The sequence below is a fragment of the Heloderma suspectum genome, chromosome 1, assembly GCF_057233095.1.
Source record: "Heloderma suspectum isolate Gila_16-S chromosome 1, 16-S_ref, whole genome shotgun sequence".
Classification (NCBI taxonomy): domain Eukaryota; kingdom Metazoa; phylum Chordata; class Lepidosauria; order Squamata; family Helodermatidae; genus Heloderma; species Heloderma suspectum.
Genome location: NC_139458.1, coordinates 268,802,465 through 268,817,098, shown reverse-complemented (window position 1 = coordinate 268,817,098; position 14,634 = coordinate 268,802,465). Strand labels below are relative to the sequence as shown.

General features: G+C 41.2%; 1 protein-coding gene across 11 annotated transcripts in view; it reads right to left on the bottom strand.

The window, feature by feature from the left end:
* The window catches only part of SMC6 (structural maintenance of chromosomes 6), a 108,687-nt gene that overhangs the window by 68,857 nt on the left and 25,196 nt on the right, over positions 1 to 14,634 (bottom strand). For 9 of the 11 annotated variants that reach the window (XR_014786537.1, XR_014786538.1, XM_084826582.1 and 6 more), the window contains exons 5-14: positions 12,905 to 13,041; positions 11,419 to 11,480; positions 10,709 to 10,789; positions 10,304 to 10,405; positions 6,557 to 6,676; positions 6,361 to 6,459; positions 5,308 to 5,454; positions 4,860 to 4,948; positions 1,665 to 1,829; positions 822 to 1,000 (exon numbers count right to left, since the gene is read on the bottom strand). Coding sequence is in view for 9 of the 11 variants with exons in the window: in XM_084826582.1 (XP_084682708.1) it covers positions 822 to 1,000; positions 1,665 to 1,829; positions 4,860 to 4,948; positions 5,308 to 5,454; positions 6,361 to 6,459; positions 6,557 to 6,676; positions 10,304 to 10,405; positions 10,709 to 10,789; positions 11,419 to 11,480; positions 12,905 to 13,041 (1,181 nt within the window). In the remaining 2 variants the exon portion in view is untranslated. The remainder of the gene's footprint in view (positions 1 to 821; positions 1,001 to 1,664; positions 1,830 to 4,859; positions 4,949 to 5,307; positions 5,455 to 6,360; positions 6,460 to 6,556; positions 6,677 to 10,303; positions 10,406 to 10,708; positions 10,790 to 11,418; positions 11,481 to 12,904; positions 13,042 to 14,634) is intronic. The other 2 variants (XM_084826580.1, XM_084826579.1) reach the window with 2 other exon arrangements.

Sequence of the window (14,634 nt, the reverse complement as noted above, 5' to 3'; positions counted from 1 at the left end):
AAGGAAGGGCTTTTTATAACCAAGAGCAGGAGACCAATCTGAAGAACACAAGGGGAGCCCTGCTGGACTAGATAAAGGTTTATCTAGTCCAGCATCCTGTTTCACACAATGGCCAACCAAAACTATAAATATTTGCACATTGCTTGTTTGGCCTGTGAATTACTTTTAGACGCTCTAACTATCTTCCCTTCCCTTCAATCTACATAGCAAGCATGCACTAACCCTTTTTTCCTTACTAAGTAGGAATCTAGGAGTCCTCTCCACTGTCAAGAACACCATCATTCTCAGATCCAAAAGAACGTAATTTTTACGCTCAGTAAGATCAGGATGAGAAATGCAGGTATAGACATAGACATACAGCTGGCATCAACCTGCCAAGGGCCCACATCCCAGCAGGGCCCCACTAACAAAAGCTCCCTGGACATGCTCCTTCTCTTCAGCATTGCAATCAGCTTGTTCACCAGCCTCTCACTTTGGCCCAGACAACGGTGATGGTGAGAAGGAGCAGTAGATGCCACTGCCTACTTACTCACTTGCTCTCTGCAGATCAAGCAAGCAGTAGCAAAGATGAAAAAGAGAGGATGTGGAACAGTAGCAGCTGGTGACAATGGTGGTGAGAAGGTAGACTCACTGAGGGAGGAGGCCCATTGAGCGGGCCATGCCCAAGGGCCCTCAAAACCCTAGAGCTAGCACTACATACACACAAAGACAATCCCATGTTTACTATTCAGCTTGAAAAAATTAAGGCTGCAATCCACTGCCCTATATGTTCTGGTCAATATTTTTATAATTTGTTTACAAGCAGTACAATTATAGGTTACCTAGGGGTCCTATTGGTTTGAATCTAAACAGTTTCTGCTGATGAGCTCTTTCAATTGCTTGACAAAGGTCTGGCATATATTGTCCAAATCTTTTCAGTCTATTTGTTTTACTCTCCTTTAATTCTTTTAGCTGTCGTTCCTGATAATCCAATACATGTTTCAGTTCATTTTCTTCCTTCCTAAAACACCAAACAAATTACTGAAATATTATGCATTATTAAAATATCAATTCCATTTCTATAGCCACAAGACATCTTTGCACACAATCGGATTAACTTTTGTCAGGTACAATTGTCTTAGTAAGCCTTCGAAGTCTGATTTCCAAAGCCATGGCTGACAACACATTCTCTAAGCCAGTACCCGGATGCCTCTTCTCCCAAGGAAGCTTCTGGAAAATTGCCTCTACTTGAGGCTCTTTGTAAAGTGAGGTGTCAGATATCTCCACCAAAAAGGTACACACCCTCTACCCCTGCAGAAAAATAACAGGGAATCTAAATCAGGGTGGGCAGAAGGTAGCTCTCCAGATGTTTTCGACTTCAACTCCCAGAAGCTCCTGCTAGCATGGACAATGGTCAGGAATGTTAGGAGTTAAAATCCAAAACATCTGGAGAGCTACCTTCTTCCCACCCCAATCTAAGTGATCCCATGTCTCTTCCAAAACTGCACCAGACAAGGGTTGCACATGCATACTTAATTCGTGCCACTGGGGAATATCCCTTGCACGTGCAAGCTCTGGGCTCACATAGAAATCATCTCAAGACAGCAGAAAGAATAAAAAAATCAGACTTCTGACATGTAGTTCAATACACAAATTAAGTAATCAGTTACATCTATTAAGCTTACTTAAGCCTAGTAGAATCTTCCTCATATCTATATATAGCCTGTTGAAACTGCTGTATCTGGTGACCAATTGCATCATCTTGATCATGTAATGTCTTCAGCTGCTCTTTTAAGAGGTCAATTTTTTTCTGTTTTTCCAAATTTTCAGGCTCTGAAATCTGTTCAGCACTGTAATATTACATAACCCATGGATTATTTGTTCAAGAAATGAAATGACAAAATACATTAAGCTAAGAAGAAACAGACATCAATAGATATTCAGGTTCTATTTATATCTACACCAATTTATTGCAGTATACTTTTCCTTTGGCATGGTTTTTATGTATGCCCTATACAAGTAAAATCAACATTAACTGGCTGCTGTTTCACACTCCTGTTTTGAAACTGGGTAACTAAACAACAACAACATACACAGTTTTAAAGGCTGAATTTACCTAGACAGCACATCATAAGCAGACTATAAAAATGTGTTTGTCATTCTGTGAACAAAAAGAAGCAGATTATTTTTCTTCCTGCTTGTAAATAAAGGACTGTAGAAGATAATTCTAGTTATTATTTATACAGCACTGTCCCTGCACCTGGCATCTTACAGTTACATGGATAAAAATAGACAGGTCCCTCCATGTAAGGAGCTTACACTTTAAGATAGACAATATGAAAAACAAAGGGAGAATGGGATACCATGGGCAAATGAGGTTACATGTACTTAAAGAATGGTTCACTTCAGAATGAGAAATAAGGGGACAAGCCAGAGGCTACATGGAACAGGTAGGTTTGAAGGAATGAAGAGAGACAGCACTGAATTCAGAGGGGGAACACTAGATATGGGGAGCAGCAAGAGAGAATAGGCAGTCTTTTAAGGTAGCAGACCTCCAGTCAGCAGACGGTGACAGAGTGAAGGCCGTGCACAGTGGTATAACAAAAAGAAGAATCAGCACAGCTTCTACAAAGCAGTCCTGCCTCATCAATCTATTGGGATTCCTTGAGAATGTCAACAAGCTTATGGATAGGGGTGATTTGGTAGATACTATATACCTGGCTTTCCAAGTCCCTCACCAATGGCTTCTGTATACACTTAGCAGTCATGCAATATGACAGGTCCTCTCATTGATCAGCAAGTGGTTATCAATTAGGTGGCAGAAGATAGGAATAAAAAAAAATCTCACAAAGCAAAGAAGCAGGCAGTGGACTTTTCCCAAAGATCTGCATTAGGGACCAGTGCTATTTAACTTGTTCATAAATAATCTGGAGTTCAGTGGAGTGGCCAAGGTTTCAGATGACACCAAATTTTTCGGGATGATTAAAACCTAAGCAGACCGTAATGAGCTCCAAAAGGATAGACAGTATTGTAAGGTGTTGCTTACAGATTCATGGTATTGCTGCATTTAGAATACCGTGTAGAGTTTCGGTCACTCTATCTCAGAAAGGACATTTTAGGGCTGGAAACAGTGCAACCAGTATCAACAGGGTCATGGCACCTTTTCTAAAAAGAAAGTGTTTGAAGCTTTTTAGTTTAGAAAGAAAAGAAAGGTAAGGTAGTGGGGCATGATAGAGGGTTTTTTTTAAGTTTCATATGGAGAGATAAGGTGCGGCAAGGCTGTGGAGAGCTTTTAGGTACAAAGACAAGGTGGATATGGACGTAGTATGGAAGGTGGCAGACAAAACTAAATTATCTGAGGAGGGACATCACATTGTCTGAACATGGATGATTTTGGGAGTGGAGTTTCAGACAGAGGTGAGAGGATGACCAGAGAGAAGAAGGCTGCAGTAATCAAGGTGGGAGATGACCAATGAACCACAACTGTATCTGATGGGGCAGGGAGGAATGGGCAGATCTTTGCTATGTTGCATAAAGGATAGTGACATGACTTGGCAACTGATTGAGTGTGGGGAGCAAAAGATAGAAGAGTCAACACAAAGCCAAGGTTTCATGCCTGGACAGCAGGGTGAATAGTAATGCTCACCATTAAAGCTTATTTAAACTAGGGTATAATCCAGGTGGACATGGTGATAATATTTTGCATCAAACTCCAGCCTAAAACTGCTTCTAAATCCCACAGAGAGAGCCATGCTAGTCTGTTGTAGCATAAATAAGAAAGAGCCTTGCGACAACTTACAGACTAGCAAATGTATTATGGCATAAGCTTGTATTTCTGTCATATAAACTGTGTTGGTTTTTAAGGTGCCATAAGGCACTTTGTTGTTTTTTCTAAATCCTAGGAAATTTTATCTTTATTTGTCTAGAAAAGCCACCAGTGGAATTAGGAGTGCCTCCCCTTACTCAATTATCCGAATCAATTTTTGTACCAGTTCTTGACAGTCTCAGGATAAAACTAGTAAATTAGCATGGTTCCGTGGTCAGATCTGCACTATTGTTTAGGAAATATATGAAAAAATATCAGTGGGAAACTTAAACCAGTTATTTAAATTGGCTGTTTTTCTTGCTGATTTGAATTGTTTTGATTTGAATCAATCCACTCTGTACACTCCTAACAGATACAGAGTCTACCCCAAAGAGTAAACTTCTACAGTAAGACTTGCACATTTCAGTCTGGTAACATTTAAGTTCAGAGAAGACTAATTCCTAGGCCACCTGCAGACACTTAAGGCAACAGACCATAAGAATATTCTCAAAACATTAAAGTTTTGTCATCAAGCATCTGTTGCCTGGTGCATCTTAGGAAACGAAGGGTAGGAACAATGTTCATCAAAAAGCTGCAAGGGTCCTCATCCATCCAACTGACTGGTGAAAGTGTGGAACAAATAAATGCAGAGCTGCAGCAGAAGTAAATGAGAAAGTAGAAGTATGTCCAAACTGCTCTATTTCCAACAAAGATAATTAAGCTGTGACCCCATATGCGCAAAATGCACATGATACTCAAATGATTCTTACATAAAACACACAGACAAAAGGGCTGCTCACAATAAGTTTAAACTTTAGTTTTTCAACCAACTTGGTTGGTCTGTTTAAACATAAAAATATCAGGCAATTCTGAGTATCAGTAAATTATCAATGAAATATTATGAGACAGGACAGACACTTTAACTCCTTCTTTTACATTGCATGTTTTAGTAGAAAATCAAAACCATCATATCCCTTTTTTCTTTTCTATTTTTAAAAGTTTGATTTAAATCTTTTTAAAGTTCACAAGAACTTGTTCTCTCTGTAATGTAATGTTTAGAAAGGGAAACCATTACTGAATTTTCAGTTCTTCAATTTTTTGGCGAAGTTGTTCATGATCTTTCATCAAGCGTTTCAATTCACCTCGAGACCGATTATGTGCTGCCTGAACAAGAGAAGCAGACCTGTGTTAAAAATTGACTGGAGAAAGCTTACAGTGAACATTGACACAAATATTTAATTAATGAAGAACTGGAATCCTATTGGCAAATATCTAAAATTTATTTTAAATAGTTTTTGTAGTACCTTTTGCCTATCTTTTTTGAAATTATATTCAGCTAGCCTATACTCAAGTTTTAGTTTTACTACTCGTGCCTTCCAGTCCAGGCCACATGATATTAAGGAAATAATCTTCAAATCTCACTTTAGGGAAGCTTTGCACAAAATACAACAGCCTAAGACAACATTACTATGTAGTAACTGCATATTTATAGTACTTTAAGACTGAACTTTCTATCCACAAACCTCTGCATTGTTGTATGCTTTTCTTTTTGCCTTCACATCTGTTTTTGAAGCATTACATGAAGATTCTAATGTTACCACTTCTTCAGTTATCTTCTCTAGCTTGTCTTCCATGGTTCTACATTTTTTTTCTGCTACATTTACCTTAGCCTGAAAAACAAACAGGCAAATGTCATAATGTAATCAGAAATCTCATTATACCAGGGAAAATAAGGTGAACTGGCAAACTGAGGCTATCATCCAGAGAAAGTTATTTATGCTCAATCTTATCTAAATTAATTAATCAAGTGAGTCATGACTACATTGTCTAGAATGGAACAATGTGACAGTATTTTGCAGATAAGGCAGGATCTAATCTCAACTCTACGCTGCTTTCCAAATAACTCCTCATTCTGGATTTCATTAATCTATTATCAGGACCCTAGATTGTGAACAGGGAACATCATGGGAGAGCCATGCAAACTGGTGGGCTGCCCAGGGACAGTGGATGCTTCAGCCTTGGAACCCTCTTTAGGCACAGAAGGCAATAAAGGTGTCTACCTTTGGCCCCTTTGACAGGCAAGCAATATGAAGCCTCTGGACTGTTGAGCCTGATAAAAAATACTAGTTATATATCCTTTCTTTGTCTGGTCAGTGGAGCACTGTCTTATGCCTGCTACACATCAGGCTCCAACAACGGGTAGCAGAGACCCTGGGCATGATTTGGGTATAGCTATCCATGCCTCCACCCAGGTCCTGACATAGGTTTACAAGGAAATGGTTAGCTCAGTTTGGTTTCATTAATAGCCACATGTAAACAAAATAATCAGTTGGTCAAATGTGCCAGCATAGCAATATGAACTCTGGACTCTCTTCCACAAAACGAAGCGACATTCAGTTCTATAAAAAGAGTTCAAAACTGAGAAGAGATGCAGATATCCACTTCTCTAGACTTCTACATGAAAAGGGATTCTTAAAAAGTGAACTAATCACATTTTTAAAAAGTGAATCTTACTGCTTCACTTGAACAAAGGAACCAAAGAAATTCAAGTAAAGCTTTGCAGCAAATTTATATACCTGCCATTCTTTCATTTTCTCAACAACTTTCTGAGTTCTTGCTTGGTGAGCACCAATATCATTTCTGATTGTTTCTATTTCTTCTTCAGTCTCTTTCACCTAAAATACAAGGCCACAATTAACACCATAAGCTAAATACAATAATAATCAAATTAAGCCCACTTAAATTAAGTAACATACTGAGGCAAGCAATTACCATTGCCCAAGCTATTTGGTGCTGTAACTTCTTTAACGCTTCTTGCATTTCACTCAAAGCACCAATACTTTTATAACGCTCCTCCTTCTCCAAATACTGCTTCCGAAGGTCTTCAAGAAACTAAAAAAGGAATACAAAATGTTGATGAATGGAGATGGTAGCAGTACAGATACTAGGATACTTTCTGAATTCTTGCTAGTGACAGAAGAGTTTGGGCACCTCAATGTCAATTGACATAAAATACTAACAATACAACTTGTTACAAGACATGAACTGATTCAAGAAGTAGCCCTTTGGCCTAATTCAGATGTTAACAATTCCAGTCCAATACATCTTAGTTTTTTGGACTGAGAACAAGCCATGTGCTGCACACTCCCTCCTTGCACCTCCCTTCTATTCTTCCCCCATTTCCCAGGATGTCCAATCTGGTTTCAATCTCTGGTTTGTAGAGAGAGGAAACTGTGCATGCAAGGTGTGAAAGGAAGGGGAAATGAGAGAAGGGAGCACTCAGGCACATGGTGTATTCTCAGTCCATGAGAGATATGTTGAATTGGGCCTTCATTGATTAACTAATAAAAATAGATTTCATTTCTTACATGTGTATACCACCTGATAGCCAAAGCTAATATAAAACCAACATACAAAAATATAACAATTTTAAAACAATCAACAGTAAATCCTAGGCCCCATAAAAAAACTTTTATGAAATGCCTAGGAGTAGAGGAAAATCTTAAAATGGCACCGAAAAGATGACAATATTGACGCTAGGCAGGCCTCACCGTGGAAAACTTTCCACAGTTGGGGGCCACCAAGAAGGACCTCCAAGCCTCACGTGGAGGAGGCACTTGGAAGAGAGTGTCAGATGATGAGCAGAGTTTATGGCTCGTACCGGGAGTTGGTCAGTCAGGTATTACAGTCCCAAGCCATGTAAGGCTGTATAGTTCAAAACTAGCAACATGAATTGGGCTTGGACAAATACAGGCAGCCAGTGCAAGCAAGTCAGAATTGGTCATATATGTTCAGACCTTCTGGTCTCTGCTATCTATCTGCCCACCACATTTTGAACAAGCTGCAGCTTCCAAACCACCTTCAAATGCAGCCCCACAGAGCATATTGCAGTAATCTAACTAGGAGGTTACCAGAGCATAAACCAGATTTTCCCTGTCTAGACAGGGGCATAGCTGGGCCACCAATCAAAGCTAGTAGGCACTCTGTGCCACTGAGGCCACCTGAGCCTCCAGAAACAAAGATGATTCCAGGAGAACCCCCAAGCTATGAACCTGCTCCTTCAGGGGGAGTGTAACACCATCCAGGCTGAACACCCTCAATCCAGTCAGAAGAATCACCCACTAACAGCATCTTGTCTGGATTGCACTTCAGTTTATTAGCCCTCATCCAGTCCATTGTTGCGGCCAGACACCACTTTAGCATATCCACAGCTTCACCCGGTAAAGATGAAAAGGAGAAATAGAGCCGAGTGTTATCAGCATACTGATGATAACGCACTCCAAGTCTCCTGATTACACCACTCAGTGGTTTCACATAGACGGTAAATAACATGGGGGACAAAACCAACCCCTGTGGAACCCCATACTGGAGAATCCACGGGGCCGAGCAATATTGCCCAAGTAGTACCATCTGGAACTTACCATCCAAGTGGAAGCAAAACCACCGCAATGCAGTATCTCCCACTCCCAACAAAAAATGATACCATGAATGATACCATGGTCAATGGTATCAAAAGTCACTGAGAGATCAAGGTGAATCAACAAGGTCACGCTCCCCGTCTCTCTCCTGACATAGGTCATCATACAGGGCGACCAAGGCTGTTTCCGTGCTAAAACCCAGCCAGAACTTTGACTGAAATGGATCCAGAAAATCCTTGGTCTCATCCAAGAGCATCTGGAGCTGGTTGGCAACCACCCACTCAAAGACCTTGGCTAGGAAAGGAACACTTGCCACCAACCTAAAGTTGTTAAGTTCTTCCAGGACCAGGGAGGATTTCTTCAGGAGTGGTCTCACCACCACCTCTTTCAGGTGGCCCAGGATCACTCTGTTAGCAAGTGTTCGTTTTGCATGGGTGCATGCTTGAGTGTGCCTTTTCAGACATGCAATCTTGTCACTTGAAGGGATTATTTTTTTAACACAGAGAGTCTCAAAATTTAGCACCTTAAGGGGCTAAGGGGATCTGGAGATTAAAGACACAGTTGCTTAACCCAGGAGTAATTTATTGAAAGGAATGAACACATACATTCAAAATATTAGACTGAGGCAACAGGCACTTTATAGGATTAAATTTCATTCACACAGACTACCAGTTCTAATTATTAAAGCAGACACTTTAAAGCAATGGTTTAGTGTAACTAACTAGCAGGTTGGGGAAGGGCAGGGGGGAGAAGAAGACGCCTCAGTGGCAGGGAGAATGAGAAGGGAGAGGGATGTGGGGAATGACATGAGAGGGGAAGGAGGCTGGTGGCTGAGCTTGTGATCAAGGAGAGGCATCTTGCTTATCTCCCTGGAAACAGCCTGGGGTAGTGGCCCTGTGGGAGACAGAAAAAGGAGCAGGGAAAAGCTGACAGGGTTTTTCAGGCAAGTGGGGGTAATGAAGGAAGGGGGCCTGGCAAGCTAATGGGGAGAGGTTAGTATAACAAGGGGTATATTTTACCTATCCATAACTGCACAGTTTGGGTGCGATGAAGTTGGAGGTGGTGGGGTGCCTCTGCAGCAACAAAGAGGGAAAGAGGAAAAGAGGGAGCGGGAAGGAAGGTTTCACAAGATTCCTTTCTGGGAGAGAGTGAGACTTTTTTGGAGTCCTAACTCCTGGGTGAATGGGGTGTTTCTTATGTGCCCAACATTTGAGCTAATTATTAAAACTCAAACCATGGCAAAAATCCTGTCTCTGCTGGCTCACTGAAACTAAGATATGTGATGGTTCAGCAATAAACTGACTGACAATCTTTTCTCCCAGCTTAAACACACAAGTAAAATTAACAACTGATTCGTAGATTTACCTGGCAACTCTCTTGGGCTGACATTTTGGAGCCATAATGTAAATAGAAAATAGGATCAAAGGAGAGTAAGATGTCAAGGTATTAAGTTGGGAAAACAATGGTCAAGCCAGAGAGGGTGATGGCTTTATATCATATACACCATTCTGCTTTGAGTATCAGCCCTGGCTTTCAGAATACCACACTTCTCCTGTACTTTCCCAAGCAGGAATGAAACCTTCTTTTCCATGTCAAAAGGGAAGAATATTGGGGTGTCCAGCAACAATTCCTTCTCACAAGGAGGCATTAATCACGTCCCTAGCCCAGCCAACTGTTCCCTCCCTTCCAGTTTTTATAAGCCAAGAGGGGCAAGGATCCAATATGGAAGTGGTTGCTTGAACCTGTCCAAGCACCTTGACAACATCATCGAGCCGTACCAACTGAAACTCATCCAACAAAACTGGACAAGACTGGCTCTGGATACCTTACCTGATTCATCTGCTATAACACTGGGATTGAGTTTTTACTGTTTACTTGTTAGAATAATGAACATTGTCTTTGTGAAGATTAAGCCAGTGACGGGAATTTATAAATTATATAGTGCTACCAGTCTTATTGGGGAATTCTCAGATCCAGAACAAATTTGAGATTTGTAAAGGAAGTTTCAGATTACAGTATGCCTGTCTGGGTCACACAAAACCACTGTTGTATTTTCTACCAGAGTACACTGCTATTACAAACTACTAAAAATGTTCCTTACCTCTCCTCCTTGTTCAACCTGATCATGCGTTCTGGCTTTGGTTTCCATGATGTATGAATAATCTTCCTTCATCTGCTCCAGCTGTGTTGCTTTCATAAAGAACTAACTCAAGAAACATGAAGTTCATGTTTTAAAACTGTATTTTCAAAAGACCAAGAATTATGGGCACAATCATTTCATGCGATTCATTAAAGTCTATTTGCCTCATTGCCCGCTCAACATGTGCAGATACGTACACAAAGAAACATCATCAGAGCTCACCAGGGAATGCAAATCCTGTGCGTGCCCTCCATATCAGCCTTCCTGAGGACAGAAGAGAACGGGGCCGCATACAGCCCACTGGCCATGTGTTGCCCACCCCTACACTATACAGTACGAACTATTTTAGATGACGGTTTTCATTACCTTGTATTTGTCACTTTCATTTTTAGACTGCAAAAATAGTTTGCTCATTTCCTGGGTGAGAACACATATAGGATTATCTACCTGCAACGAAGAATAGGTCTTTACTTTAAACATTTTTTTTTAGCCAAAGTAAATATTTAAGTGATCAGCCACTTGAGAATCATAATTTTTTCTCTATATCCAACAAACTATAGGAGAAATTGTTACAAATACAACAGTATTAAAGTACTTTGAGCTTAATAGCCTTTATTTATCTTTACTGCACTGTTATTGTAAGTCTTTAAAGGGCATTCAGAACCAGTTTCCTGAAGCAGTAAATCAGGGGATTTTTAACTGGTATGGTTTGTGTGACATATGGTATGTCTGTGGGAAAAGCTGAATACATCAGTTTGGTTTTTAATTCAAATTCTGCATAACCACTGGCCACAATTCAGAGAACTGTAAAGCAAACAGCCCACCAAGTGGGCTTTTTGATATTAACCACCCCCTCCCAATACTAGCCCCTTGGGAGGCAAGGAAGTTTTTGGGAGGCAAGAAAATGCTTTGGGAAGTTGGGCATGGGGGCTGCAATTCAACTAATTGCATACATGCTCTTAAGCAAAGCGCAGCTGGATCCTTATTGGCTGTAAATAACCAATTTTCTAAATTTATTTTTAAATAAAATGTGCGAGGTGCTATACTATGCAGAATTAAAACATTTTTAGCATTACCTGGATATTAAAGTGATCCAGGATTGCAGTAAGTTCTTCCTTCTTGGAGGAAATTAAGACTCCTGAACATAAGTAAGAGTAAACCATAGTCAGCATTAAAAATGTTTTACTATATAGCTCAAATTAAAATATACCTTCAGTGTAAAGCAGAGATCCTCGCAGTGTGCCCTTATGAAAAAGATGCCTGAGTTTCACCAAGTGTACTTCAGATAAAAACCAAAGATAACCAAATTGAATGTAATGATCACGGATCAGGCTTACAAGTGGATTTCTGTTGCCAATGATGGCATTCTCAAGGAAGTTTTCTTGGGGGGGAGAACTCACTTAACAGGCTGATCCCTTGATCCCATTACATTAGCACCTGCTACCCATGCAAACACCCACGTTATAGACACAATCCTACCATTACTCCCACTAATACTGAATTCAGATGAGCAGTGCCAATAGCTTTGAAAGCAAAACTGCCTTAACAAGAACTAAAAGAGAGATACCTCAAGATTTGAAAGTTTAAAACAAAAATGTTAATACCCGCAATGAACAAAAGAAAAAAAAACACACAGAAAAACAAGAAGTACACATGCATTCATTTGTGCAGGGGCAGAAGCTGGAAGCAAATGCTTAAGTGAGGGTTTCAGTCAGCCATACTGTCAGCATGTGCCACATTTAGTTCAGTGAACAAACAACTGTGCCAGCTCTTGACTATGTGTTAGGGAGGAGGCGGAAGCAACAGAAGAATCAGAAATAAGAGCTTAAATGGGGATGGGAAGTAGCGAGTGATGAAAGGGAACATGAAAGCAATCAGAGAGGAAGTAGCAGATGGAGCAGCTAAACACACAGGAGAAAAAGAGGAGACATGAATGAAATGGAAGGCCCAGTAGCACACCAGGGACACAGCACAACATTTTGTTGCAGGACCTATCGTTCTCCCAAATACCAAACTTGGGTAGTCCCATGCCTGTCACCTTGGAAGCATAATAGCGCCACACAAAAATAAAGTAGTGGTTTCTGTGTACGGGGGGGGGGGGGGGGGGCTCCCCAGGTGTACAGACCATATTAATTTGTGAACTGGACATTTTCAAAAATATAATACAAAGAGGGCCTGTACTTAGTGGCTGCTAGGATTGGCTTATTTGAGCCCCTAACAGTTTCTAGTACTTTTACGTCCAGTTCTTTCCATGCCATACCCCAAAATCCACGTACTGGGCATTCTGCCAGCATTAGTGTACTGATATATCAGTGTATCTTTAGGTTCTCCTGGCGTAGGGTCACATTGTAAGGCAGTTGTTCAGTGGACAAAATAGTCGGTCAACACCAATGGGAGGGGGTATAAGGCATACCACTCTGCACTTAAAAAACATACAGAAAAAAATCACTGGGAGAGAGCAGGGAACAGTTAGAATATCAACTTTTTGAGTCTCACTTCACCGTGACTTCCTTCTACAGTATACACATTCTGAATACCTTTAAAATGAAAGTATCACCAAACCTGTACTGCTTTTCAGCTTGTAACTACGATGCCCTTCTGAGCTTATGTGCTGATTTACAATGATAGAGTCACCATAGTGTTCTGGTTTAAATGCATCTTCACCTCTGTTTCGAAGAGTTATTGAAACATCTGCAGAGCTAAAGCACAAAGTGAGTTAACATGGGCAGGTTGCTTACCTGTGTCTGTAGTTCTTCAAATGGTCATCTGTGCATTCATACATATGGATTCTGTGCCTGTGAAGGGCCTATTTTGGGAAGCTTCTATAGTTAGAGCAGGGGTAGGTAACCTGGTTCCCTCCAGATGATCATTCATCGTGCTGGTTGGGAGTTATAGTCCAAAACATCTGGAGGGCACCAGGTTGCTTGCTCGAGTTTTGGTGGGTGCTCCCCCCTCCAAGTTACATGCTCAAGGGGGCATGGCTCATATCTTCCGACTTAGTAACCAACACATCACTTATAAAACCGAAGCAAAGCTGAAAGCACTGCACAACATTATCTGCAGTGGAGTAGTATAGTAGGTTATGTGTCTGTACAGATGACCACTCAAAGAGTTACAATTACAGATATAAAGCTGTCTTACTTCTTTGTGATATGTGTGCAGTCCCACATATGGGTAAATAGTAAGCTTACTTAGCAGGGGCAGGGAAGGTGCTAAGCAACCAGATTGCTGACGAGCATCCTTCCTGGCTCGGACATCCAGCCAATAGTGATGTACAAATGTAGAGGGATGAGACCATGTAACAGCACAGCAGAAGTCCACCAACTCACTAAAGGAAAGCCTGGTAACAGAGGCAGACAGCTAAGTAAACCCACTGAGAAAAAAGTTGTATGGTGACTGCTTTCCTCTCTTGGGACCCTCATAACAAAGTAACAAATGTGGGCTCTGTTCAAAGATCCCAGTCCTGTCCAGATAAAATACCAGCAACTGACAATCATCCAGGATACGTAGTGAGGACTCCAAGGGTGTCGGTAGGGTTAAGAAGACCAAGAAGATTTCATGACTAAGATAGAAAAGGGACACCAATTTAGGGAAGAATAAAATATCTGGTATCAGGACCACTCTGTCCCTACGTATGAATGAGAACAGTGGGTAATGCTGGCGGTTGCACAGTTTGCTCACCCAATTCGCAGATGTTATAGCAAGCAAAAAAGCAACCATCCTAGATAAAAGCTGAAGGAGGTGCCTGGCAAGTGCCTCAAAGGCAGTTTCATCAACTGCAACAGAACCACAGAGAGGCTCCAAGTAGGTATTGGTGGGATATGGGATGGATGTAGGCAGTCCTTTCATAAAACATTTCACATACAGTGACAGAAAACAGACTTTCAACTGGGCAATGATCAGTGGAAACCACTACTGAGTATACCATAACTGGTAAAACACAAACCCTTGCTCATAGGGGATAACAAGAAGTCCAATACTGTAGATAGAAGACAAGTGCATGCACTAGTGTTTGATGTGCAAAGGGCAGACCAGAAGCTTGAAGAGCAACAGCAAGATGAGGCAGTGGGAAATGCTGAGGTGAAGAAAAATGGAGTAGAGGATACTCCTTGGAAAACGGTGACAGTTAGGAGAAGAAGAACTAGACGACACTCTGCACCAGTGGAAGCGGTGGAGCTGTGGAACCGATTCCAGGTACTTGCAGATGAGACTGGAGGACAGCCTGCAGAGGAAGAATCACAGGGGAACCTGCATGAGAGTGAGCAAGAGGCTAAAGGTCAGTCAAACAGAGG